This window comes from Beta vulgaris, chromosome 5 (genome assembly GCF_026745355.1).
Source record: "Beta vulgaris subsp. vulgaris cultivar EL10 chromosome 5, EL10.2, whole genome shotgun sequence".
NCBI classification, from domain to species: Eukaryota; Viridiplantae; Streptophyta; class Magnoliopsida; order Caryophyllales; family Amaranthaceae; genus Beta; species Beta vulgaris.
In genome coordinates, this window is record NC_079206.1 from 53,347,822 (window position 1) to 53,373,244 (window position 25,423).

General features: G+C 35.4%; 1 protein-coding gene and 1 long non-coding RNA gene across 2 annotated transcripts; both read right to left on the reverse strand.

Moving 5' to 3' along the window:
* Window positions 1–469: 469 nt before the first annotated feature.
* LOC130591629 (uncharacterized) lies at window positions 470–4,500 on the reverse strand. Its single transcript, XR_008969558.1, has 2 exons — window positions 3,932–4,500; window positions 470–742 (listed from the first exon to the last, which is right to left on the reverse strand). It is a non-coding gene; the product is annotated as an uncharacterized LOC130591629 (long non-coding RNA).
* Window positions 4,501–5,296: 796 nt separating this feature from the next.
* LOC104893922 (agamous-like MADS-box protein MADS2) lies at window positions 5,297–14,419 on the reverse strand. Its single transcript, XM_010680061.4, has 8 exons — window positions 13,907–14,419; window positions 10,957–11,035; window positions 9,289–9,350; window positions 8,568–8,667; window positions 7,872–7,913; window positions 7,739–7,780; window positions 5,879–6,036; window positions 5,297–5,666 (listed from the first exon to the last, which is right to left on the reverse strand). The coding sequence occupies exons 1-8, from the start codon at window positions 14,089–14,091 to the stop codon at window positions 5,576–5,578; spliced, it is 759 nt and encodes a 252-aa protein (XP_010678363.1). The 5' UTR covers window positions 14,092–14,419; the 3' UTR covers window positions 5,297–5,575.
* Between the last annotated feature and the right edge of the window lie 11,004 nt (window positions 14,420–25,423).

Genomic DNA, 25,423 nt, shown 5'->3' on the forward strand with positions numbered 1-25,423 from the left:
TACAAGAGTCTACTATTAACAATAATTATACTTATGAGTGATGATGGCATATCTATTAGAAAAATTAAAATTTGCTATCTAAACATCGAGATAATATAATATCTTTTTAAATAATGTCATCCATAGTAGGGCCGACGGAGGGGCGGCGCGATCGGGGTGACCGTGCAGGGCCTCTGCCAGTTAGGGGTCCCGAAATCTAGTATGGTATATTATAACTGTAACAGCCCGAATTTCCTGACCAGCTTACAAAGGATTAAGCACAGCGAAAGAGACTCTAGTCGAGGTAACTCGGACTATTACCATCACACTCACCGAACTATATCGGAGAGTATGGAACTCAATTCCCAACTCTATTCAAATAAATTAACTATTATAACTATGCTCTGATTCTCAGACTCTATTCCCATGAATTTCTACAGAAAATCCGGTAGAGTTTCCTTTGAAAATAGGACAACGCTAAAGCGAGAAATAATATGAACCTGTTGCAATTTCAATTTATAAAATATTTCCAAATCCCAAAGCTCAACAACCTCAACGCTTTCGCGGAGCAACAACCAACAGAGAATCAGGAGCACTAGCTAACGGTTCTTAAATGAAGAAAATACATTATAGAAAATAAACGATTTAACTATTACAAGTGGAGCGTCCTCACTTCAATAACAAATATAATACTGCACCATCTCGTATCCGCTTCAGCTTGCACAAGAATAACTCACGGTTTCAACCTGAAACATATAAGATACTGCCACCCACCAAGTGACAGGCCACAGAAATGACAAAACAACATACACACATCAGCAAAGCTGAGTACTAACCCATAAACAAGAGTAACACATGCTTTGGTGGCTTTTACTTGAAAATGACTCTCACATAATCAACATGAGTTCAATAATCACATCAACCACGGCATGCTTAGCAGCAATATTCTTGTTGAACATACATATTATATTTTCAATTTCATGTTTCCTAATACAACACTAATCACATAGTAACAACACGATAAGGTGACTCCCAGCAATAACATGTTTCATATATTCTCATTTAATCAATCTTTCAACTTACACGATTCCATAGTAGGAATATGAGGTCACCAACCTTGATACAAGCTATATACTTTATTTCCTTTAATTGATTTCTTATCAGAATCCAAACTTATGCTTTCATACTCTATTAATCAATCCTTTAAACTGTCCTACACAAACCTTTATAGGCAACAAATAACATAATAACTTTTCCTATCATAACGATTCCTTATCGGGAATTCAATAACGAGATACGATTCCTTATCAGGAATCCACATAACAAGATATGATTCCTTATCAGGAATCTAACGTTAGTATCACTTACCATGATATGCCTCCTTATCAGGAAACCAATATCGATATTCATATTCATATACTGAATAAACATTCATTCTTACCTGATATGATTCCTTATGGGAATCCAATATCGAAACAACTTACCACGATATGATTCCTTATCGGGAGTCCATTATCGAAATAACTTTCGTACTTGAGATAACATTCCTTTTAACCAGGGGGAAAGAGAACGCGGCGGAGGAGACAAAGCTTACACTCCGACAGTGGGGGTCGTCACCCAACCATTCGCTTTACTTTTGGCCAATAACCGCGACTAGTCCGGAGTATATTTTTCCGCTGATTTCATCAGCCATCCACAGGTTTCACATTACCTGATATATCGCCCGATTATCGCCCCACAGAGAATGGGCAGGTTTCCCTATGGCGCCCCAAGGTTCACAGTCCATGGGGCACTGTTCATGTCACCTCATCCGTCGACTCAGACGAGGCTACTTTCCCCTTTCAGATTCCTTTCGATTATCGTTCATAACTCAATCGTCATTCTTAGAACTATTCATAGTTATAGTAATCCTTGACAATCATTGAACAACAAGAAAGGCTTCTTCTTAGAAGTTATAATCGCTTAAGTATTTCGAGGCCAATATAGTTATGCATTTCGATTCAACTCAATTACAATTATAAAACATACTTACCACACAAGTAACCAATCATATTCTGTAAAATACCCAACCATAGTGACAATAGGTCTCTCAGCTAGAATTAACTAGCGAGAGTTACTAACCAAATTCCACACATCACATACTTTTGCATATAGATAGTTCATATTCTTTTTCACTTCACTATATCTATGTAGACTCATCTCAATAATGATAATAACTGTTATCAAACACCATCAAATTACAATAAGTCTCTCTCTTAGAATTAACTAAGGAGAGTTAGCGTAGATTCCACAACTCGAGATTCATGAAACAAAGGTCGATTAGACCTAATCAATTATGGGCCATGTTATCTCGTAAGTTCGATTCCAATACCATTATAAATGTCAACAATTAATGGATCATATTCTTACTTAGTATAGCAAGTCAACCTCCCTTCTAATTAGAAGTCATTTAATTACATAACTCAACCTACTTTAAAGTAATGCACAAACTTACACTTAGGTAATCTTATAAACCAACTTAGTCCTCTCAATTCTAACCAATCAACATCACTTTATTATATTATTCTATTTATAGTCATCCAATTAGAATACTTTATCAAACACATCTTCACTAATCTAATCCATAGTTAAGTACACCAACTCCCATACTCTTCTTATTATTAGTAGTAATTAGTTAGTCCTTTCTCCAACTTAATGTGAGGTTATTAATTACGTTTAACCATTTAAACAGTCTATTCAAACTACTATTCCACATAGCCTCAGTAAACACCTCCAGTTATAATATAAACTCTTTTTAGAAACTAATTATTCAAACATAATCCTTACTATAGACATGTGTCTCATTAAAATATTTTTAGAACAATACTCCAACAATTCTAGGAAACATCCAAGTTATAATTAGAACGTAATTACAACTTACCAAATTAATCCACTTATTATAACACATTACTACATTGGTTTGTCGATCTGATATTTAAGTCACTTGTAAATAATAGCAATATTCACTTAGAACTATAAAGCAACAAGATTCCAACTTAAAGGTCTAACAAATAATCTAACACGCCTTGACCTTCATATACTGAAATCATTATTATCTCGGTATTTAGTTTGGAGTATTTTAATCCTAGAAACAAGGAACATAATCATACTTCATACTAGCTATACTGCTACATCCTCCCATTGTAATTCTGTATTTAAATTATATACAACAATAACTATTTCCAATCTAATTAACATCTAGTAATGTAATTGAGACCATTTTAAAGACATCATATAGTTACATCCAACTTAGTGATCGAAATTCACATATTAACGTATCTTAATAAATATAAACCGCTAATTATACTTCACTATATACCAAAATCTTCTTTTGATGCGTTAAATGAGATCTATCTTCTAATAGAGAATACAAGGAATTAGGCTACCTTTTACTCCTTTCATACGTAATTGCAGAGTAACAATGAGGTATTTCCAATTAAACTAAGTATTCTTTACAAGCCACTAGCAAATCACCATTCCAAATTGTCAATTGAATTCCATCAACACCTAACGATATAATGACAAAAAGAACTCCAAAGAATTATACTTACACTTTCAATGAATTTAAGACTTCACAACAACAATCTTCCCCAAGCTGACTCAATTAACAAACCCACTAATCAATCACTTACCACTTAACTTATTAGTCATACTTTAACCAATAATCACACTAAGCTAACAATTTATTAAACTAAGTCAATTACTCATAACTAGAATCAAATTCCAAAGCTAACAAACTATCAACCAAGATTACCTCTTTAACAAAGGGTTACATCAATTTGGTTTTTCTACCAACAATTTCAACATCCAACAATATCACAATCAACCATTAATCAATACATAATACACTAATCATATATCAACTGTAATTAGGATAATCTCAATTCAAAGAAGAGGGTGAAAGGGTTAGTACCATCGAGGGGGAAACTCGACCAGCTCGCGTGGCGAGTCCCACGCCACGACGGCGGCAGCGCAGGAACACAGCAACGCGAAAAGAGAGAAGTAAGGCCAGCAGTAGCAGTTGTGGTGCGCGGTGGTGGCGCAGCACCACTCAACAGCAGCGCCGAAAACAACACCACGGGAGGGAGGAGGGAGAACCACCAGCCACAAGGCGAACAAAGAGAGAGAAACCGCGAACCACTGTAGCGCGGACGAGGGAAGAGAAAGCTCCGACGAAACTGCGGTCGTGGTGCGACGCGACGTACGAGGAGCAGCAACACAGGGGGAACACCCACGAACAACACTAGCAGCAACGAAACAGAGGAGAACAGAGTGATGCAGATTTCCGGCAGCCTTGAAAAACGCCGGAGAGGCGTGACGCAGGCGAGCGTGAGAGAAACGAAGGGTTCACGGGGAGGAGAAAGAGAAAATCTGATTTGGGGTTTCGGTGGTTCCTTGGAGAGTCATGAGGATAATGAAAGAAGAGTTGAGGTTTTGCTCCACATAAACAAACCGACAAAGGGGAAAAGAATTAAAGGGAAAATCGACTTTGACTTCATATTTGACCAAATACCGCACAATTTAGTCGCCAATAAGACCCAATATAATTTTAATAATAATATTTTCATAAAATTACAACAATAAATATATTACAAATACCACAATAAAATTCATACTTCTCAACTCAAATAAAATAATAATTTTCGAAACATAATTAACTTAATGAATTTGTTTAACGTTTAAATAAACGCTCTTAAAAACAAGGCTATTACAATAACGATGCATCAAACAATGACAAGCAAAATTGCTTTGGTTTAGTGGTGAGTACTTTTAAATAAAACCCTCTAGTCAGGGGTTCAATTCTTCACAATGACAGTTTTTTGAAAAAGCACACATTAGACATGGAGACACAACTTCCCACAATAATTACTATGTTTCCCCATATAGTAATTAATACTGTTTCCCATAATAATTACTACTGTACGGCAATACTAATAATCCTTTCCTTTCCCCTTTTTTGGCCTTTTCACATTCTTTCCCTCTTAACGCATACTTCTATTCTTATTTCTTTTATTTTCATTTTTTTTAATATTAATTAATTATATTGTTTCTTCTTTCTTAATCTAGATTATTTTGTTCCTTCAAAAAAAATATACTAGTAGAAAAATTAGTTTTAGCCATCATCTATACTAAGTATTGTATGTACTCCGTATATATATAGAGAGTCCAAAAAAAGGGGCCCAATTTTAAAAAATTGCACAGGGCCCCGAAAATCGTTGCCACGGCCCTGCATATGCCATAGCTGGCATCCAAGCATCCTAAACATTACTTAAATCATATCCTTATCAATTTACGTACAACTGCAAGCAAAAGAGTGTTTTGGTGAATGCTGAGCTCTATCATGGTAGGATTGTTCGAGCAGCACAAGTGTTTACATTCTTTATCTCATTACAACATGGACAATTTTATTTTATTGTCCTTCACCGTTATAATTACAAAATCATTAACAATACTAAGCAAGCTATAGAAACAACCCAAAACTTACCTTGAAATATAAATACATATATATTTCTCAAGCAAAATGAGATTTGTGTTGCCACACTTATTTCTGTTTATCTCAAAGCATCCATCCGTGGACATTATTATATCCATTGAGATTTTGGCTCGGTGTTGCCACACTTATTTGAGTTGAATCCAGATGATGATAGCTGTTGTCAAACCAAAGGTGCAAATAATAAGTAAAACAATATTTAATATACCCTCCCATTTTTCCAGTATTATTTCATCCATCCCATAATATAGTACTTGTTTTTAGGAGAGATGACCACTTTTTCTAGGAATTTGGGATTATTAATTGTGACTTATAAGTATTTATGCTTTTTATTGTAGGGAAAAGAAGGGTGTGAAAAATTGAAATTACCCATTTTGAAGGGGAGGATTGCCACAAAGAGGTTGGAAGAAGCCTTCAGATGACTGATGATGAGTAGGAATGCGACTAAAAGGGATATTTTGTTGATCTTGATGATTATCACCTTCCCATGCAAGTTGCTGAGGGAACTGGGGATTACTTTCTTCCAACTGAAAATAGAATAATTAATATCAGAAATTAAGAAGGAAGCATCAAGAACAATAGTACAATACTATAGTAGTATTTCTATATAGTTGCCAATTTGCATACTTTTGACATTACTTATACGAATTTTTTATATCATCAAATATTATATGCATGTACGCTAGATAGTGTTGATTGATGCGGAATATTGAAATTATATGGCGTCACCTAGTGGCTATGGCTATAACCTATTTTTACTCCTACATCTCCATTTACCTCAAAAACCGGGTGTCGTGTCGTATCGTGTCTGACACGACAATTCACTTGGATACTTCATTTTAAACTAAAAATTTGTCTTTTTTCTACAAAAATAGCCGAGTCGGACACTTGGACACCCGTATCAGTGAAGACACTCAATCCGTATCTAAGCAACATATGTTATAACTTATAAGTGCAGTGTGACCTTCATAAAATATTATGATCAAAGGAATCAAAAAAATGTCTAATGACTTCGAAGGTAACCAAGAAAACAGAAGATCAATGTAGAGGTTGGGATGACTTTTTGGAGTAATGGAATTTTGATGCATCCATGATCAAATTAAACAAGACGATTTAGAGAGAGTAGTGCGCAATTAGTGTGATACTCAGGGATTGGAGGGGAAATTTCAAGTGTATCTTTTCTTTGTATGATAAAAAGATATGAATGAAGCAGAACTCCTACCAATTGAGAAAGTCATTGATCTCACAAATAGTAAGGGATGACTCAATAGATGCATGCATGTCGTATTTCGTTCGAATGAGATTCTACAAATGGTGTGATAGTGAAAACGATGGACAATAAGATCAGAGTTTGGATCGAGGCTTAACAACAAAGAATAAACCTATGATCAGATTCACCATGGATGATAATACATTACAAGGGGTGTGAGACAAATAACATCGCAAATGTACTAGGAACTAGAAAGACAAGGATTGACAAGGTGTACGTGAAGACTTTAGAGCATGGATTTAGGGACCTATTATCTACTATGTTATTTAGTATGTTTCAAGTATGAAAGGGCAAGGAAATAAATTCATTTTTGTGACATTAAGTATGAAAGAGTTAAAAAAATTATTCTTTATTATATCCCTAAAAAGCATGAGTAGATCATTCAAATTAATTTTTTTGCTATAATCCCAGCTTCTCTCACATAGATTCTTTGATTTCTCACACTTTTTCTGTGTTTCAATCTTTAAAAAAACGGAGGAAGGATATAACAAGTAAATCATGGACGTAAGGATTAATTAGTAACATAGCATCTTCTAGTATATAAGAGAAGATCAGAAGAAAACTTCTTGGCGTATATATGTAGTTCTTTATTATACCACTAAAAAGCATGAGTAGATCATTCAAATTATTACTTTTTTTTTGCTATAATTCCAACTTCTCTCACTTAATTCTTTAGTTTCCCACACTTTTTCTGTGTTTCAATTTTTAAAAAACATAAGAAGTATATAACAAGTAAATCACGGACGTAAGGATTAATTAATAACATAGCATCTTCTAATATTTAAGAGAAGATCAGAAGAAAACTTCTTGGCGTACATATGTAGTTGGCCAAGACTACCAAATTCCTGGCGTGTTTAAAGGTGATATAATCCCATATATGCAAGTATGGAACACTTACCCTTTCGCTATACTCTTACTGAATTTGGTGAAAGAATAAGACATATATTGAAGTTATATACCTTCTTCATCAAGTTCCTATTGTTTTCAACTAAAGCTTGTTCCTGAACAGATGGGGAAAAAAAAATCTTACTACTTATAGATGGATAATTAAAAAATCAAACAATCTCTTTTATGGGAGAAAAATAAGCATACCCGTTTTCGAAGTTCAGCCAACTGATCCAGCATATGTTGACTCTGAGAAGCGAGCAAAACAATATACATCAAAGTTCAAACTGGTATTGAAATAATAATTAACGTAGTACAACAAAATTCATGTAAAATTACCCAAAAGTCTCAACAATTTATCTAAAATATCTAAGATTTTAGCGGTATAGATATTAAGCTTTCAAGAGTTACTCGGATACCTTCAAATTATCCAAATTAAGTAATAAGTTACCCATGACATGAATTAACAATTGGTTTACAAGTCTCTAGATTAAGGTACTAGTTTGTTTTGCCTGCTTTTGGGAAGGTCCAACAACCTAGTTGGTTTGTCTCCCTTTGAGTGTTGGCTAGGTTGTAATGGTAATAGTTTGATGTTTAATGATATGCTTACTTATCAAAAAAAAAAAAAAATGAATTAACGTTTGGTTTTTCAAAACACTAGCTTATATATTAGATAAAAACATTATCATACATCCGGGTGTACAGTGAGCATGATAGACTATTCAAGACTTTTTTTTTTCCTTATTGTTCATTTGAAATTCTCCAAATGAGCAAAATATATACAAAAAAGAGAGGTCCAAATGAGAAAACGATAGTTTTGGATGTACAATATATACGATATATCCAGGTATATGATGAATGTTTTTGTACATTAGGAGGTTGGCAAGGAAATGGAAAAATGACCTTGGTGGATCTTATTTGCTTCAAAGACAACTCAAGCTGATGCTCTAGCTGTTCTAGCTCCTTTATCGCCAATGGGGCCAAATCTTCTCCCAGCAAGTTCCTACAACATTTAAGCCTTTAAGGTATAGCATAAACATCTACATGTATTTTCATAAAAAAAATAAGAAGCAAAGATTCATTACTTGCTTCCTCATTTAGAAACTTAATGCAAAATCTGAAATATATAATGGAACTTTTAGAGACATTAATGTACTTTCTCTTATTAATCACTCGAGTAGTCGAGTGGTAAGTAGCTTGATGTCGCTTAAGAAAGGTCTCGAATTCGGCCTTTTCAATATATGCAGAAACTCTTATTGAAAGACTCGCCCACCATTAAGTGTGCAACTCCGACTAATTCATATGTAGTCAAATTAAGCTCTGGTGAACTGGGTTTAAAAAAACTTTCAAAAAAACTCAACAACATTCGATCAATTCATTTTTTTTTTATCATTAAAGTGGAGAACTTAATTAAAAAATTTCTTTTTCATAATTATCAATTCAATCACTGCTTGCTAACTCAAGATTATGAGCCCTCCCTCTAACCCCATCGTAAACGGTACATATATTCATAATAATATAAAAATATCATATTGCATATATTTCTGAACATTTTAAATCAAGGTAGTATATAACTTTTATTTGGGGGGAAAATAATTTGGTCATCCATAGCATAGGAATCTACCTCTGAGATTGCTGTAGGAATTCCACTCTAGTCTTCAGCTTCAAATATTCGTGGTAGGTAGCCTGATTCGGGCCAATCATAAGCGAGTTAGTCAAAATAAATTCAGTCCCGTAGAGGAAACTTGGAATAATGAAATTAATTTTACGTAGGCTGTACTATGACGTAATGTTATCAATCAATAGATAATTTTCACAAATTTGTGTATGTAAGAATTACGTATCCTAGCTTGTCCTGAAAATGGACTAGTGGAGCTATATACTCCAATGTATTAGTAGTACGATTCAAAGAGTTGTAATAAGTAATAACAATCTATGTATGTGACTATGTGAGAATGGGCTTACTTAATAATTGGTTAAGTCATTTGGATCAAAGCTCGTGTACATCATTATTTTAGGCTCTCTACATGTTAAATAAAAAAAAATCAATACCCGATTTCGAACATGTATATAATTTTCAAACAAAAATTATTAAAAGAAATTATCTAATTTTAATATAAAAGTCGACCTAATAACTAAATAGATTAAATTAGTCTCCGAAAGAAATTAACCTAGTAACTATTAGCCTGATTTTCTTTTTAATATTGGGCTTACCATTGCCTAATTTTATTTTAAAAATAGACGGTCTCTTACAAGACAAACTCATTTTTAAAAGAAAAATAAAAGTCATATGGGAACATTATGATCGAGCTTACCACGTAAACGCTTCACACTAACAAAGTTTTATTTTCATGTACATTGATACAATACCACGCCATATATATCATTATAATAGGAAAACTAATCTCATCATTTTAATTATATTATGTGATCATCATAGTAATTATTCATATATTATAATCAGTTCAATATATAATAACTTGTTAATAAATATATATTTTCTTTACTATTTATGCACATTCTTTTTTCTTAGTGTTATATATTAGTACATTAACTAATACTCCATTTATCTCATTTTGTCTTAATTTTTTCCTTACAATTTCTAATAAACATCTTTAACCATTGATACCTACAGTCGTATATTAGTAAAAATCATAAAAATGTTATCATAATATCTTAAAGACATACACAAAAATGAATTTAATTAGCAAGATCCTAGAGGATAAATCTTTTCTTAAAAATTGACGGGGATGTTATATATGGTTAAAGTTTGGTCGCATGACCAAAAAATTATCTTTAGGAAGCATACCATGGGATGGAGAATCTCATGCATACATAACCTTTAAAAAACAGTTAATATATACTCCTTCTAGATTTTATCAGTTTACCATTTTTTTGATACATTTGCCGAGACACTAATTTGAACCTTAATATATTTAATTTTCAATAAGCAAAATTTACAAAAGTTAAAATTTGGATAATACACATTGAGACGAATCCAATAAGATATCTCATGACTAAATTTTCCTTAAGTACAAATTATAAGAGATAGTCAAAGTCATGTATGTAAATAGTGTTAAAAGTCAAAACGCGTAAACTAATAAAAATTGGAGGTATATTTTTTCTTAAATACAAATTATAAAAAATAGTCAAAGTCATGTATGTGAATAGTGTTAAAAGTCAAAACACGTAAACTAATAAAAGTCGGAGATAGTATATACGAAACGGATGTAGGAAATAAACAACATTAAAAGCAGCATTCTACATCATGACATAGCATCATATAAAATACCTGGGGATCATTAAGAACTCCATTGGCTTCCAGAGCGCCGTAGTTGCACCTCTGATACTTTTCGATAGTTTTCAGCATACTATACCATACAATTTCCGAATTTAAGCGGGTATCATAATCAACCAATATATACAAAGAGGCAGTGTACGTATATTGCGTAACCAAAGCCCTATAACTAATAACCTTATCATTATTATTAAGCTGTGTATGCATAATGCATGCATATATGAACAACGTAACTTTGCAGGAAGCATATCTATATAATGTCATTATAGATGCACTAGCAACCAAAGATATTTCACTATGAATAGTGTTCATAAAAATAGATCTATAATTATAGAGTTGGAATTCCAAGCATCTCAAACTATAGTGTGAATAAAAAAATAACTTATGGGTGATGTTGAAAAGGGAAATCCCCTCATGAAATCTCTCTTTCTATTCTTAGTGATGCACTGATGCTTAAGAAGCCTGAATTTTATACTTTAGTACTTCCTCCGTTTCAAAAATGGGTGCACCGTTTTATGTTTTCACGCTTACCAATGCATGGTTTCAAACGCTAAGATCTTCAATTATCAACGAGTAAATATTATAAAAAGTTAATATTAAAAAAATATACATGGAGACGAATCTAACAAGATCACATATGACTATGTTTTTCCTAAAATATAAATCACCAAAGATAATCAAAATTTAAGATGTGAATAGTACTATTTCTAAACGAAGAAAGTACATTATAGTATATTTTCTTAATGCAATCTATTATTGTTTGACCTAAGGTCATATCATAAATTTAAAGCTTTTTTCTAAATTAAGTGATACATTAGACAAGATGAGCAAAAGAAATAAGTAGCCTTAATCTCCTATAGAAGTAAGGCATCCTTCCTAGGCCTCACACACAAAAGTAGGTAATTAATTAGACGTGATCATACCGTTTGCATCTGTCACTTTTAAAGACAAAACTTAATCAAATAGAGTTTTTCATCTCTAAGAGTCTTGCATATAGTTGTTTACCCAAAGAAATGCATCCATGTTTGGTAAGAAAATATTCAAAAAGCTCGATATATATATGTATGCTAATATATATAAACGATTTAACCAAAAAAAATATATACTTCCTCCGTCTTTTTACATGTTACACTTTTCAAATCACGGATTTCTACGCAATTTTTGGAGAAGAGAGAGATGAAGAGAAAGAAAACAAAAGAGTCCCATGTGAACATGTGATATGAGAGAAATAGAGAGAAATTATTACTCAAAATAAAAGTGTAACATCTAATTTGAAACTTCCTAAAATTGAAAGTGTAACATGTAAAATACCGAGGAAGTATATAGAAGATATTTCTATCAATTTTTGACCTTCGCACTACAAGAAAGTACGTTTATAGCAACGGATAAAATTGGTCACAAGGTAGTGAAATGTAATTAACACTAATGAATTAAGTATATCAGACTGACAAAGTTGATCACAAGCTAGTAAAATATATTAACACTCATGAATTGAGTATATCAAATAGTTGATATTCTTTTGTGTTTCAGTGTGAGTAGGTGCGTGCATGTTCAAGAAGTTCCATTTAAGTGAAAAGGATAATTAATATAAATTATCCAGAATAAAAACAATAGGGGAACAAAGGGAGGCTTGCATAAGAGATAGGTGCAATTCCCCCACATTAACCAAAAATTAAGAGATTAAGACCAATTAGGTGTAAAATTATTTTAGAGGTGAAAGATTCGATATAAACGGTATTGTGATTAACACGTGTTGAATGATGTGACTATTCTTTTGAGACATTGAAAGTATTTTACAAAGAAAGAGAACAATTATAATGACACGGAGTTTTTATTTTAATTAATATTCCAATATTTTTTATGATTTGTTGGAATATTGAGATTTATGTATAATTTTTTTATAGATCTACTCTAATTGAAAGCCTAGAATATTTTTCAAAAGAGTAATGTCCCTATATTGCTAATTGGGAGTGCGAAACTAAAGCTGCCATAGATAGAAGCAACAAAAATGTGAATTGGAAAAGAAGGAGAAAACATTGATCAAATCATATTAATTTGGACTTGAAGATTTAAGATAGCATCAGTCTTTGGAAACAAGCAAGCAGCCTTTGTCTACCTCTCTCTCTTTTATTGACAGTTTAACATATTAGCAGGCTTGCTCTGCAAAACATCACATCTCTGAACTCAAATCTCAACAGTAATAAGTATTACTAATTAATAAAGAAAATTAATACACAAATAAAACCAAATCATAGTAATGTTAAAATTTACTTTTATGCATCTGTTAAATCTCATAAATGCAGCAAACTTTTAACTATATTTATTATCTTTAAAACGAATGCAATTAGTCAATGTAATTAGCTAATTTTATATTTAACATATTAATTAAAATAACAATCAAAGAAAGAATGAATTGAGTTAACAAAAAGATCAAAAAACAAGAAAAGATTTGCATCAAATAAGGATCTAAAATCAAGCTAACATAAACCACCAAGTAAATGTTTAATTATGGTGTTACTCATGCTATGTTATATGTTGCTCATACGATAGTAGGAAACTTAGGTCTTTCCCCTTTTAAAAATATTGAAAAATCCATCTTACAAAAGTAGAAATAAAACAAATCTTTAAAAACTATAAAAGTCTAGCTCATTTCACCAAAAAAAGAAAAACATTGAAGCTTTCCTTATGAAAATAATAATAATTTTCTTACATACATATGTAGTAATTAATTGATATAAATATATTTTTTTGTTTATGAAAACAATTATCCACTTTATATGAATTTTTCTCAAAGTGTAGGTTAGATCTTAAAGAAACTAATTTTAAAAACCCACAAAAGGAAATTTACAAAATATATAAAAGCACAAAATAAAGTTAACAAGAAGATATATAGAAAGAATACAATAAAAATGGAAGCAAAAGAGGAGAGAAAAAGAGAAAAGACCTAGAAGAGCTGCAGAACTCAAAGAGTTTTCCACGATTAGAGAAGATAATAAGCGCAACTTCAGCATCACAAAGAATAGAAAGCTCATAAGCTTTCTTAAGAAGTCCATTTCTTCTCTTAGCAAATGTGACTTGCCTGTTGATTTTGTTTTCTATCCTCTTCAGTTCTACTCTTCCTCTTCCCATTTTTATCTTCTTTTTCTTTCTCTCTCCTCTATCTCTCTCTCTCTCTCTCAAGTATGAGTATTTACTCACTACTGCTTTCTTTGGGAAAGAGTTAGGTCTCCTTTTATGTTTTTGTTGTCCTTAGAGTACCATAATTGTATATAAGTTAGCTTACAAAAAAAGATGGGTGTATATAAATTGAGAAAATTTTGTGATGGGAATAAGTAGAAACACTTGAACTAAATTAGCTCTTTATCATAACCTCAGGGTTTTTTCATGCTTCTTCTATTACACTCCCTTTGGTCTGGTTAAAAGGGTATCTCCCTCTTTCTCTCTCTTTCTTTTTATGTGGTTGGCATAAAGTACTCTATATAATCTTAGCAACCACCCAAAAAAAATTGGAAAGAATTTTATTTTAAAGCTATCTTAGTCTAGGTAAAAGATGAGATTATGTAAGATATTTTTATCAACAAATATTTGTCAAGCATCTTTCTTGATAAGGGATGCAGGTGGTAAACTAAGAGGTAGGATGCCCTCGCTCTTGCGGCCAGAGGAATGAGACATTTTTACAATGTCGTAAATTCAAAACATTAAAAATTACGTTTCATGGGGTTAAGATATGGGATTGAAAATCATAATTTTGTCGATCAAACACTTGATATGAGTTTAAAACATTGTAAACCCATACGTGATACCTGAAATTTGTGAACCAAAACTCTCTTAAGCTCTGTTCTTTTGGGTAAATCGAAATGAACTGAATTGAGCTAACCTAAAATTCAAGTAATGCGAAGGAACAATAAATAGTTTTCCTGAAGTCCTTCCTAATAATAATAGATTAATGAATAGTCTATCTGATATAGGATAATATTGTGCACTTGTTTGAGAGCAATCTAGTATCATTGTTGCATGAAACTAGAGTTGGGATCAATGCTAAGTTTAAGTTATGTAGGCAAAAGTAGGGGTGTAAATGAGACGAGACAACGCGCAAGCTACTCGAGATATACTTGATTAAAACTCAGCTCAAGTGAGTCTGAATCGAACTCAAGCTCGACCCAAGATGTTAGTGAGTGGAGTTGAGCAACTCGATACTCGACTGAAAATTCGTGAGAAGTTCGAATACTCAATTATCAATAGCAAAATACCTAAATTGAACATTTTTCTACTGTGTTGTTGTTTTGTAACATGAGACTCTGGAAGCTAGTCGAAATCTACTCGATTAAAGCTCGGTCAAACTCCACTCGAGTGAGCTCGACTCGTAATGCTAACATGTCGAGTTCAAATTTGAACTCGTCTCGCATCATTGATACTCCTAGGTCAAATCTTGAATTTTGAGGTTTTAGACCATTTTGGAACATAAACGAGTACATAGAAAGCCCTTTATTTTCACAACAATGGAAAATGGACCAAAAAAGTTTAGGTGGCTCAAAGTAGAGAAATGTCTTGTTCTTTGGTCACATATGGCTTATTTGCTCTATCTTAGACGGGAAATATTAGTTATCGTTGCAAATTAAAGAGGAACACTTAGTAACTCTGGTTGTAAAATGAAGCCAAAAACAAAATGATAGGGTTTTCTCTACAACTCAATGATAGATATTGTACATATTAAGATGATTTTGTAATCCCCTAATTTAGGAATAGCTTAATTAGTTCCTAATTTTTAGCCTAGTATTACGTTAATAGTTTGTATATAACTTACTGTGGAAATGTAATGAGGCAAGGAATTACATTCTTATATGGTATCAGATTCTAGGGTTTTCTCTTTCCTTCTTCTCTTCTTCCGCTGCCCTAGCTTCTTCCTTCACCTTCTTTCTTTTCTTGTTTTTCATCAATGGACGGTGCCAAGCTTCATCCGGCCTTGATGGTTTCTAATATCAAAAACAGTATTCCTCTCATTCTCGAGATGGAAACGGATCACTATTCGGCTTGGGCCGAATCATTTAAACTCCATGCACGCTCCCACCACGTGCTTACCCATATTCTTCCCACGGGCAAGGAGTCTGCTCCTTCAACTGATGCCGAGAAAGAGCTGTGGTCCACCTTGGACGCTACTGTCCTTCAATGGATATACGCGACTATCTCCACTGACTTATTACATACCATTATTGAAGATGATCTCTCGGCCAAGGCTGCATGGGATGGGCTTCGTGATATGTTTCAAGACAACAAAAACTCAAGAGTAGTGGCTCTTGAACATGACTTTTCTCACGTCAAGATGCGTGATCTTTCTAGTGCGTCCGCATACTCTCAACGCCTCAAGACTTTAACTGACCAACTCAAGAGTGTCGGGGATCTGGTCAACGACAGTCGTCTTGTGCTTCAACTTATGGCTGGCCTCACAGAGGCATACAAAAATGTGGGGACTATTATTAGACAAAGCAAGCCTCTCCCCTCATTCTCTGAAGCCCGTTCCATGTTATGCCTTGAGGAGAAAGCATTTGTAGAGATGTCCGACGACTCGCCGGCAGCCATGATCGCTGCTTCTCAGCGAGATGTTTCTGTTTCTCCTCCTAGAGAACCTTCGGGTCCCTCTAACACTCATAGGGGGCGAAATAATAACCACAAATCTCGTGGTTCCAATGCCAGGAAGAAAAACGACGGTGGTCGTGGGTCAGGCAGTGGCGGCAGCAACCGTCGCGGGGGTGGTCGTGGCTTCAGTGGTGCCCAGCCGACGCAGGTGCAGCAGCAGTGGCCCAATCCTTGGGCGTGGGGATGGATGCCACATTGGTCTCCTCCCCCATGTCCTTATCCCAAACATAGTGGGCCCGCCCCACGTTAGGCCCACGCTCCACTAGTATTTTGGGCCAGCATCTTCCCCAAGCCTATGCAGCCAGTCCATCCTCTCAAGCAACAGGTCCGGGTTCTCAATTTGCTCCAACGGATATTGAGTCTGCCTTACACACCATGACCTTGACTCCCCCTGATTCCAATTGGTACATGGATACTGGCGCAACGTCTCATATGACATCCAATAACGGTAATCTCTCGTCCTATTTTAATTTGAGCAATCATAATTCTGGTATTATTGTTAGTAGTGGTCATAAAATTCCAATTTGTGGTTATGGTAATGCTACTTTGTCATCTCCGAACCCTCCCTTGTCCTTAATGTCCTGCATGCTCCCAAACTTATTAAAAACTTAATCTTTGTTCGTAAGTTTACTACTGATAATTCTGTCACTGTTGAATTTGATCCGTATGGGTATTCTGTGAAGGATTTTCAGACGAAAATGGCCTTAAATAATGATATCTAACAATCAGGGTGATCTTTATCCATTATCTCCATCCACCACTCCATCCACTCATCCATCTGCTTTTGCTGCTGTTACTTCACCATTGTGGCATGCTCGTTCAGGCCATCCAGGGGCTTCTATTTTTGCTTTTCTTAAAAACAATAAATGCATTGAATGTAATAGTTCTAGCTCATCTACTATTTGTCATTCTTGGGTGCTTGGTAAACATATTAAGATGCCTTTTGCTCGTTCTACTTCTGCCACTTTGTTACCATTTGACATTGTTCATAGTGATTTGTGGACATCCCCTGTTTTGAGTTCTGTGGGACATAGATATTATGTTCTTTTCTTGGATGATTTTACAAATTATTTGTGGACGTTTCCTTTGGCTAGAAAATTTGATGTTTACTCTAAATTTTTAGCCTTTAAAACCCATATTCATACTCAATTTGAATGTACTATAAAAAATGTCCAATGTGATAATGGGCGAGAATATGATAATAGTCAATTTGGTAAATTTTGTGAGTCAAATGGGATGTCTTTCCGTCTTTCTTGTCCTCATACCTCTTCTCAGAATGGGAAAGCTGAAAGAAAAATTCGTTCAATTAACAATCTCATTCGGACTCTTCTTACTCATGCTTCTATTCCTCCATCTTTTTGGCACCATGCTTTGCAAGTGGCCACATATCTTCTTAATATCCTACCAAGCAAGTTACTGAGTCACAAATCCCCTCTAGAAGCTCTCTACCACCGTAAACCTTCCTATTCTCATCGACGGGTCTTTGGGTGCTTATGTTATCCCCTTTTTCCATCCACTACCATTCATAAATTACAACCACGATCTACTCCTTGTGTGTTTTTGGGTTATCCCTCCAACCATCGTGGCTACAAATGTTTTGATTTATCATCTAATAAAATCATCATTTGTTGTCATGTGGTGTTTGATGAGTCACAATTTCCTTTCTCTAAACATCACACGCCTACTGACATCACTTATGATTTCCTTGATGATGGAATTTCTCCATACCTCATTCATCTCTCACAGCCCACAAGAGCAGCCTAGTCCACCCCCACAACCTTCTCTTAGTAGTCCGTAGGGTGTGGGCCTACGCTCCTCTCTCCTCATCTTGGGCCATCTACCTCACCTAATCCACTCTCTTCTGGCCCGTCCTCCCCTTCTCTGGCCCAGCTAACCACACTCCCTAAACATCCTACCCCGGTCTAACTGCCCACGCATGCTCCGTCCCCCACTTTGGTCCCACGGCCCAGGTCCAGCCCACCCCCCTCACCACCTTTGGTCCACCAACCAGCCCAACCACGCATGGTTACTCGTAGCCAGCGTAGGGTTTTGAAACCCAAACGGCTTTTTACCTTACATACCACAGTTTCTAAATATCCCCTTCCTCGGAAACCATTGGATGCATTACGTGACCCGAATTGGAAATTGGCCATGGACGACGAATATGATACTTTTATTAAAAATATATAGGACATGGGAGTTAGTTCCTCGTCCACCTAATGTGAATGTTATTCGTTCCATGTGGATTTCTGCTCAAAAAGAAAAAGCTAATGGTGATTTTGAGAGGCATAAAGCCCGTCTTGTAGGTGATGGCAAAACACGGCAAGTTGGCATTGATTGTGGAGAGACATTCAGTCCGGTGGTCAAGCCGGTCATTATCTGCTTAGTTTAGAGTCTTTCTCTATCTAAACATTGGCATATTCATCAGCTCGATGTTAAAAATGTATTTCTTCATGGGGATCTTAAGGATACTGTGTATATGCATCAGCCCATGGGTTATCGGGATCCGACTTATCCGGACTACGTGTGCTTGTTGCGCAAGTCCTTATACAGCCTCAAACAAGCACCAAGAGCTTTGTATAAACGCTTTGCTGATTTTGTCTCTTCTATTGGTTTTACTAACGACAGGTCTAACAATTCACTGTTTATTTACCGCAAGGGTAAAGATATGGCCTATTTGTTACTGTATGTGAATGATATTATCCTCATTGCTTCTTCAGATGATCTCCACTGTTCCATTATGACCCTTCTTGGTTTTGCGTTTGCTACGAAGGATTTAGGTCCTCTAAATTATTTTCTTGGCATTGCTGTGACTCGTCACAAGGGTGGCATGTTTCTTTCACAACGTAAATATGCTGAGGAAATTATTGACCGTGCTGGAATGTCCTCCTACAAGCCCTCATCCACCCCGATTGACACCAAACCAAAAGTAAGTAACTCCTCTGGTGAGCTTTATGCTGCTCCCACTCATTTCAGGAGTCTTGCTAGTGCTCTGCAGTATCTTACGTTCACTCGCCTAGATATATCTTATGTTGTTCAACAGATATGTCTTCATATGCATGGTCCTCGTGACACCCATATGCTTGCTCTCAAACGGATCATTCGCTATCTCTAGGGTACCTTGATCATGGTTTGCATCTCTATCCTTCTTCAGCCACAGAGTTGATATCTTATCCTGATGCTGATTGAAGGGGTTGTCCTGATACTCGCCGGTCCACATCTGGATATTGTGTATTCTTGGGTGATAACTTGATTTCTTGATCCTCCAAACGCCAGCCTACTCTCTCTCGCTCTAGTGCGGATCCTGAATATTGAGGGGTGGCTAATGTTGTTTCTATGTCATGTTGGATACGTAATCTTATTTTAGAACTCTTATGTCCTGTCTCTACAGCTACATTGGTCTACTGTGACAATGTGAGTGCCATCTATATATCTCTCTAGGAATCCCGTTCAACACCAGCGCACCAAACACATTGAGATGGACATCCATTTTGTTCGCGAAAAGGTGGCACGTGGTCAGGTTCGTGCTCTTCATGTTCCATCCAAATATCAGATAGTCGATATCTTCACCAAAGGTCTGCCACAGGTTCTCTTCGACGATTTTCGGGACAGTCTAAGCGTTCGTCCTCCTCCCGCTTTGACGGGCGGAGGGGGGTGTGATTGATATTGTACATATTAAGATGATTTTGTAAACCCCTAATTTAGGAATAGCTTAATTAGTTCCTAATGTATAGCTTAGTATTACCTTAATACTTTGTATATTAACTTACTGTGGAAATGTAATGAGGCAAGGAATTACATTCTTATACTCAACTATGATTTTGATGAAAATTGAAGTAAAAATTTGGATTTTTTTTATTTTGCTTTGCCTTTCTTCGGAATATATAGAGCAAATCTATACTAATATATTAAAAGGCGTGCATAAACGAGGAACGGTGCCACGTGGCGCTCTCCCCAGGTAGTTTTAGTTCATGTAATCCATGTACAATAAAAAAATTAGAAATTACATGGTATAGGTTTTGATCCCATGACCTCATGGTTCATGTACTAAAGTTTTAACCAGTAGACCAAGTTGTATTTAGTGTTATCATATCAAAGTACAATATTAATAAATGGAAATTTTTCTTACCCGGGGCATAGCCCGAGCCTTATAACTAGTTAAGGTCTTTATAAAATGCATAGCTGCAGCACGCATCTAGCAGGGTATACATCAGAGACACCTACTACTATTTACACTACAACAATCCAGCACAAAAAAAAAACTGAAAAATTCGAATTTAAGTTCTTGTAGAGCTTTTTTTAGCATCACTATTGTAATTTTTCTTATTGTGTACATATGAACAGTCCCACATTAGAGAAAGTATCATATTACTCCCTCCGGTCTTTATTAGTTTATCTCTTTCTTTTGCACAAAGTTTTAGGAGAAATAATGTTGTGGGTCATAGAAAGAAAGAGTAACTATTATTTTATATTAAAGTTGAATGTATGTGTGATGAAAAGTTAATGGTCTCATTCCAAAAATAGAAATAAAAGAAAAGGATAAACTAATATGGGACATCCCAAAAAGGAATACTGGTAAACTAATAAAGACCGAAGGGAGTATAAGTTACACTACAAAAAAAAGCTCATATAGCGACGGATTTTTGGCGACGGATATATATCCGTTTCTAATTTAGAGACAGAATATTGATAATCCGTCTCTAAATTTATTAAGAGAGGGATTTTAGAATCCGTCTCTAAATTTAGGGACGAATTTTTAAAATCGGTCTCTAAATTTAGGAAAGGATTTTATTAATTCGTCTCTAAATTTAAATATGAATATTTTATTGCATTTTTTTAATTTAGGGACGGATTTTAAAAATCTGTCTCTAAATTTAAATATGAATATTTTATTGCACTTCTTTAATTTAAGGACGGATTTTAAAAATCCGTCTCTAAATTTAAATATGAATATTTTATTGCACTTCTTTAATTTAGGGACGGATCTTAAAAATCCGTCTCTAATTTAGGGATGGATTTTTAAAATCCGTCTCTAATAATTCTTTCTACATATTACCAATATTACGTAAAGAAGTATACAAGTTGTATTTGGTGTAGGGTTGGAGCTTCTCCTCGTGTCTTTGAGGTCACAAGTTCGATTCCTATGAAAAGTGGTTCTTGCGACTGTGGATTCCCCTTATCCTTTCCCTTGTAGAGTTGAACCGGGTTTTACTTGAGTGATATTCCGAACTGGTAATGAGATCGACTTGAACTAGGTAGGTAATAATAGGTGATTATATATAATCACGACAATATTAGGAACTATCTTTTTGTTAATTTTGTTTACTTTTTTTATTTTCAGTGAATTGAGAGATGGATTTTCAAAGATGGATTTTGAAAATCCATCTCTAAGCTCAAAATCCGTCTCTAAGCTTAGAGACGGATTCAGCAACGGATGTTTATTCGTGTCTAATTTAGAGACGGAATGATAAAAATCCGTCCCTAATTCAAATTAGCGACAAGGTCTTCAACAACGGGTGTCTTCCGTCCCTAATTTTATCTCTAAGCATATGCAGCGACGGAATGTGTTGCTTTAGAGACGGATTTTTTCCGTCGCTATAGAGCTGTTTTGTTTGTAGTGTTAAAAGAGTTACTCCTATTATTGTCAATTGATTTTAGCGTAGAACCTTCTTTGGTCTTATAATTAGACCGATCTTTCCTCCTCCTTATTAGACCGATCAGAGCCCAGGTTGTTTACTTGTTCATATTGGCCATTTGTCAACAAGCAACTGGATAAGGGGGCCTCTATGAACGTTCATTCCCAATGAGAAATTATTATTATTGTTTACGTACCTTACCAGTGTACTCTAATTTTTTTTTTTTTGCTAAGTAATAAATTCATTCCATGCTCCAAAACATTACATCCACAGGCACCCATAGGGAGGGACTAACCAACTAGGTTGGACCCTCACTCCCTAGGAGCCATACACACAGCTAATTACAAACTTGATTAGCTAGACTCCTAAGCCACGTTTTTCAGCTATACCTATTTTCTTAGGCATCACACTATAAATTCTTTCTACTATCTCTTTTTGAATTGTATTTACACTTCTATTTATAGCTATTACTCTATGATTCCAGTAGGCCTCATTTCTAGACCCCCAGATGTGGTATATCATTACCCCCATTATAGCAAACAAGACCTTCTTTTGGAAGTATGACTTACTGCTTCTTGCTATCCATCTCAGAGCTTCATGGACATTTGTGAGATTATCAGGGAGCCCACACCACTTCTTCACCTGTCTGAACACATCAGAACTATATTTGCACTCAAACAAGAGATGTGTTTGAGTTTCCACTTCATCATCACAGATTAAACAGTTTGCAAAGCTTGCAATGCCAATTTTGTGTAATCTACTAGTTGTCTGTAGTCTGTTCTGCATAGTGAGCCATACAAAAAATCTGTGTTTAGGAATAGTGAGCCTATTCCACACATACTTATCCCAGCTAACACTTTCCAAATCGCCTGTATACAATCTCACCATTGCCTTCACTGAGTAATCCTCCATCTGTATAAGCTGATTTTGTGATAACAGCCCCTTTAGTTCCTCCTTTATTTCACATATCATCTTCCAATACCAGCAGCATCCCTTTGGGGGTTTGTAGCCCCACCAATCCTCCTCTTTTATATAGACCCCATTGACCCACTGAATCCACAGGTTGTCTTTTTTTGCTGTGATAGCCCAAACATATCTCCCAACTGCAGCTCTATTCCACATTTTAATGTCCCTGATGCCTAGGCCTCCAGCCTTTTTGGGCAGACACACTTTTGACCAAGCCACATACCCCCCCTTGGAATTGAAAGCATTACCATACCACCGATAGGCTCTACACACCATAGCAATTTCATGAACCACTCTTTTTGGCAAGATATAAATTTGAGCCCAATATGTATTGATACTCAATAATACAGAGTTTACCAACACTACTAGTCTCCCCTGAAAAGTTAAATTTCTACTGCTCCAGCATCGAATCCTTGCAGCCATCTTCTCAACTAGTAACAAGCAGTCCTTCACAGCCATCTTTTTATAACTAAGAGGCACCCCAAGGTAAATAAAGGGAAGTTTACCTCTTTTAAAGCCTGAAACATTAATGACTCTCTGCACCTCAGCTTCCTTCATACCTGCTGTGTATACTTCAGTCTTCTTCTCATTCACCTCAAGACCTGAAGCCTCAGAAAAATGCTTAAAACCTTGTAACATTATATACACAGACATAAAATCACCTTTGCTACACAAAATAATATCATCAGCAAAGCAAAGGTGATTCAGCTGCACACCAGAACATCTAGGATGGAACTGAAACCTACTATTTCTTCCCACCATGATCATAACTCTAAACATGTATTCCATACAAATCACAAAGAGCAATGGGGACATTGGGTCCCCTTGCCTTAACCCTTTCTTTCCTGGAAAATATCCACAACACTTACCATTAATCAGAAGAGTGAACATGGGAGATGTTACACATTCCATGATTAAGGAAATAAATCTCTCTGGGAACTTTAAAGCCCTTATCATATCTTCCAAGAACCTCCAGTCTATTGAGTCATAGGCTTTCTTCATGTCCATATTAATTATGCACCCTGAGCTTGCCATCTTCCTACCATAATCTCGAAGCATATCTTGGCAGATCAGCACATTGTGGGCTATGAATCTGCCTTGGATAAAAGCTCCTTGATTGGCTGCAATGATATCAGGCAGGATATTCTTCATTCTGGCACACATCACCTTAGTAATGCACTTATAGATCACATTGCAACATGCAATGGGTATAAATTCAGTTACACTTCCAGGGCATTTCACCTTAGGAATCAATGTAATCACAGTACTATTTACCTCTCGCAGCAATTTCCCTGATGAAAAAAATTCCTTAACAGCTTCTATAATGTCAGGCCCTACAATTTTCCATGCATCCTTATAAAAATAAGTTCCAAACCCATCAGGGCCTAGAGATTTATCACCAGGGATAGAAAATAGGGCATTTTTTTTATCTCTACTTCTGTGACAGGCAACATAAGGCTATCCTGATGTTGTTGAGATAACACTGGTCCCAGAGCAATGATCTCCTCATTGATACATCTTCTTGACTCTCTTGCAGTTCCAAGAAGCTTCTCATAATATTGCACAAATGCCTCACTCAACCCCTTTACCATCTTTCCAGACCCCATTCATGTCATGAATCCCATATACAGTGTTTTGAATTCTCCTACTCTTAATAGCTCTATGAAACATGGCAGTATTTTCATCCCCTGAAGTAACCCATGCCATTCTTGCTTTTTGTCTTAAGAATGATGTGTACTGGGTATGAATCTTCCTGTAGACAGCTGCTGCTTGTCTTTCCTTCTCACCTTTTTCAATATCAAAGCTATCATGGAGTGTCTTATGACAAGCTAAAAGCTCTTCATAAGCTTTTGCATCTGCTATTTGGATGTCACTAAAACCTTCCTTACTCTAATTTTACTGGCACTCACATGTGAGGGGAAATGTTAAACCCCATATTTGTTATGAAAGAGAGAGAAAGTACCACATTATAACAATTCTATCCAATTTTTTTGTGGTAAGTAAGTAGTATTGACTTTCCACAACTTTACAACCTAAACCTCAAAGAGAGGCTGAGGCAAATATGGCCAAGAGAGACCTTGGATTACAAATTGATGAACCACTCACTGTATCCACTGCTCCATTTGTCCTTTTTACAAAAATGTCCCCTATATTTAAATGTATATTTAATTTCCTGCAGTATACAATCAATTCTATGTACTTTCATGTTCCGATAGGCATCGTTT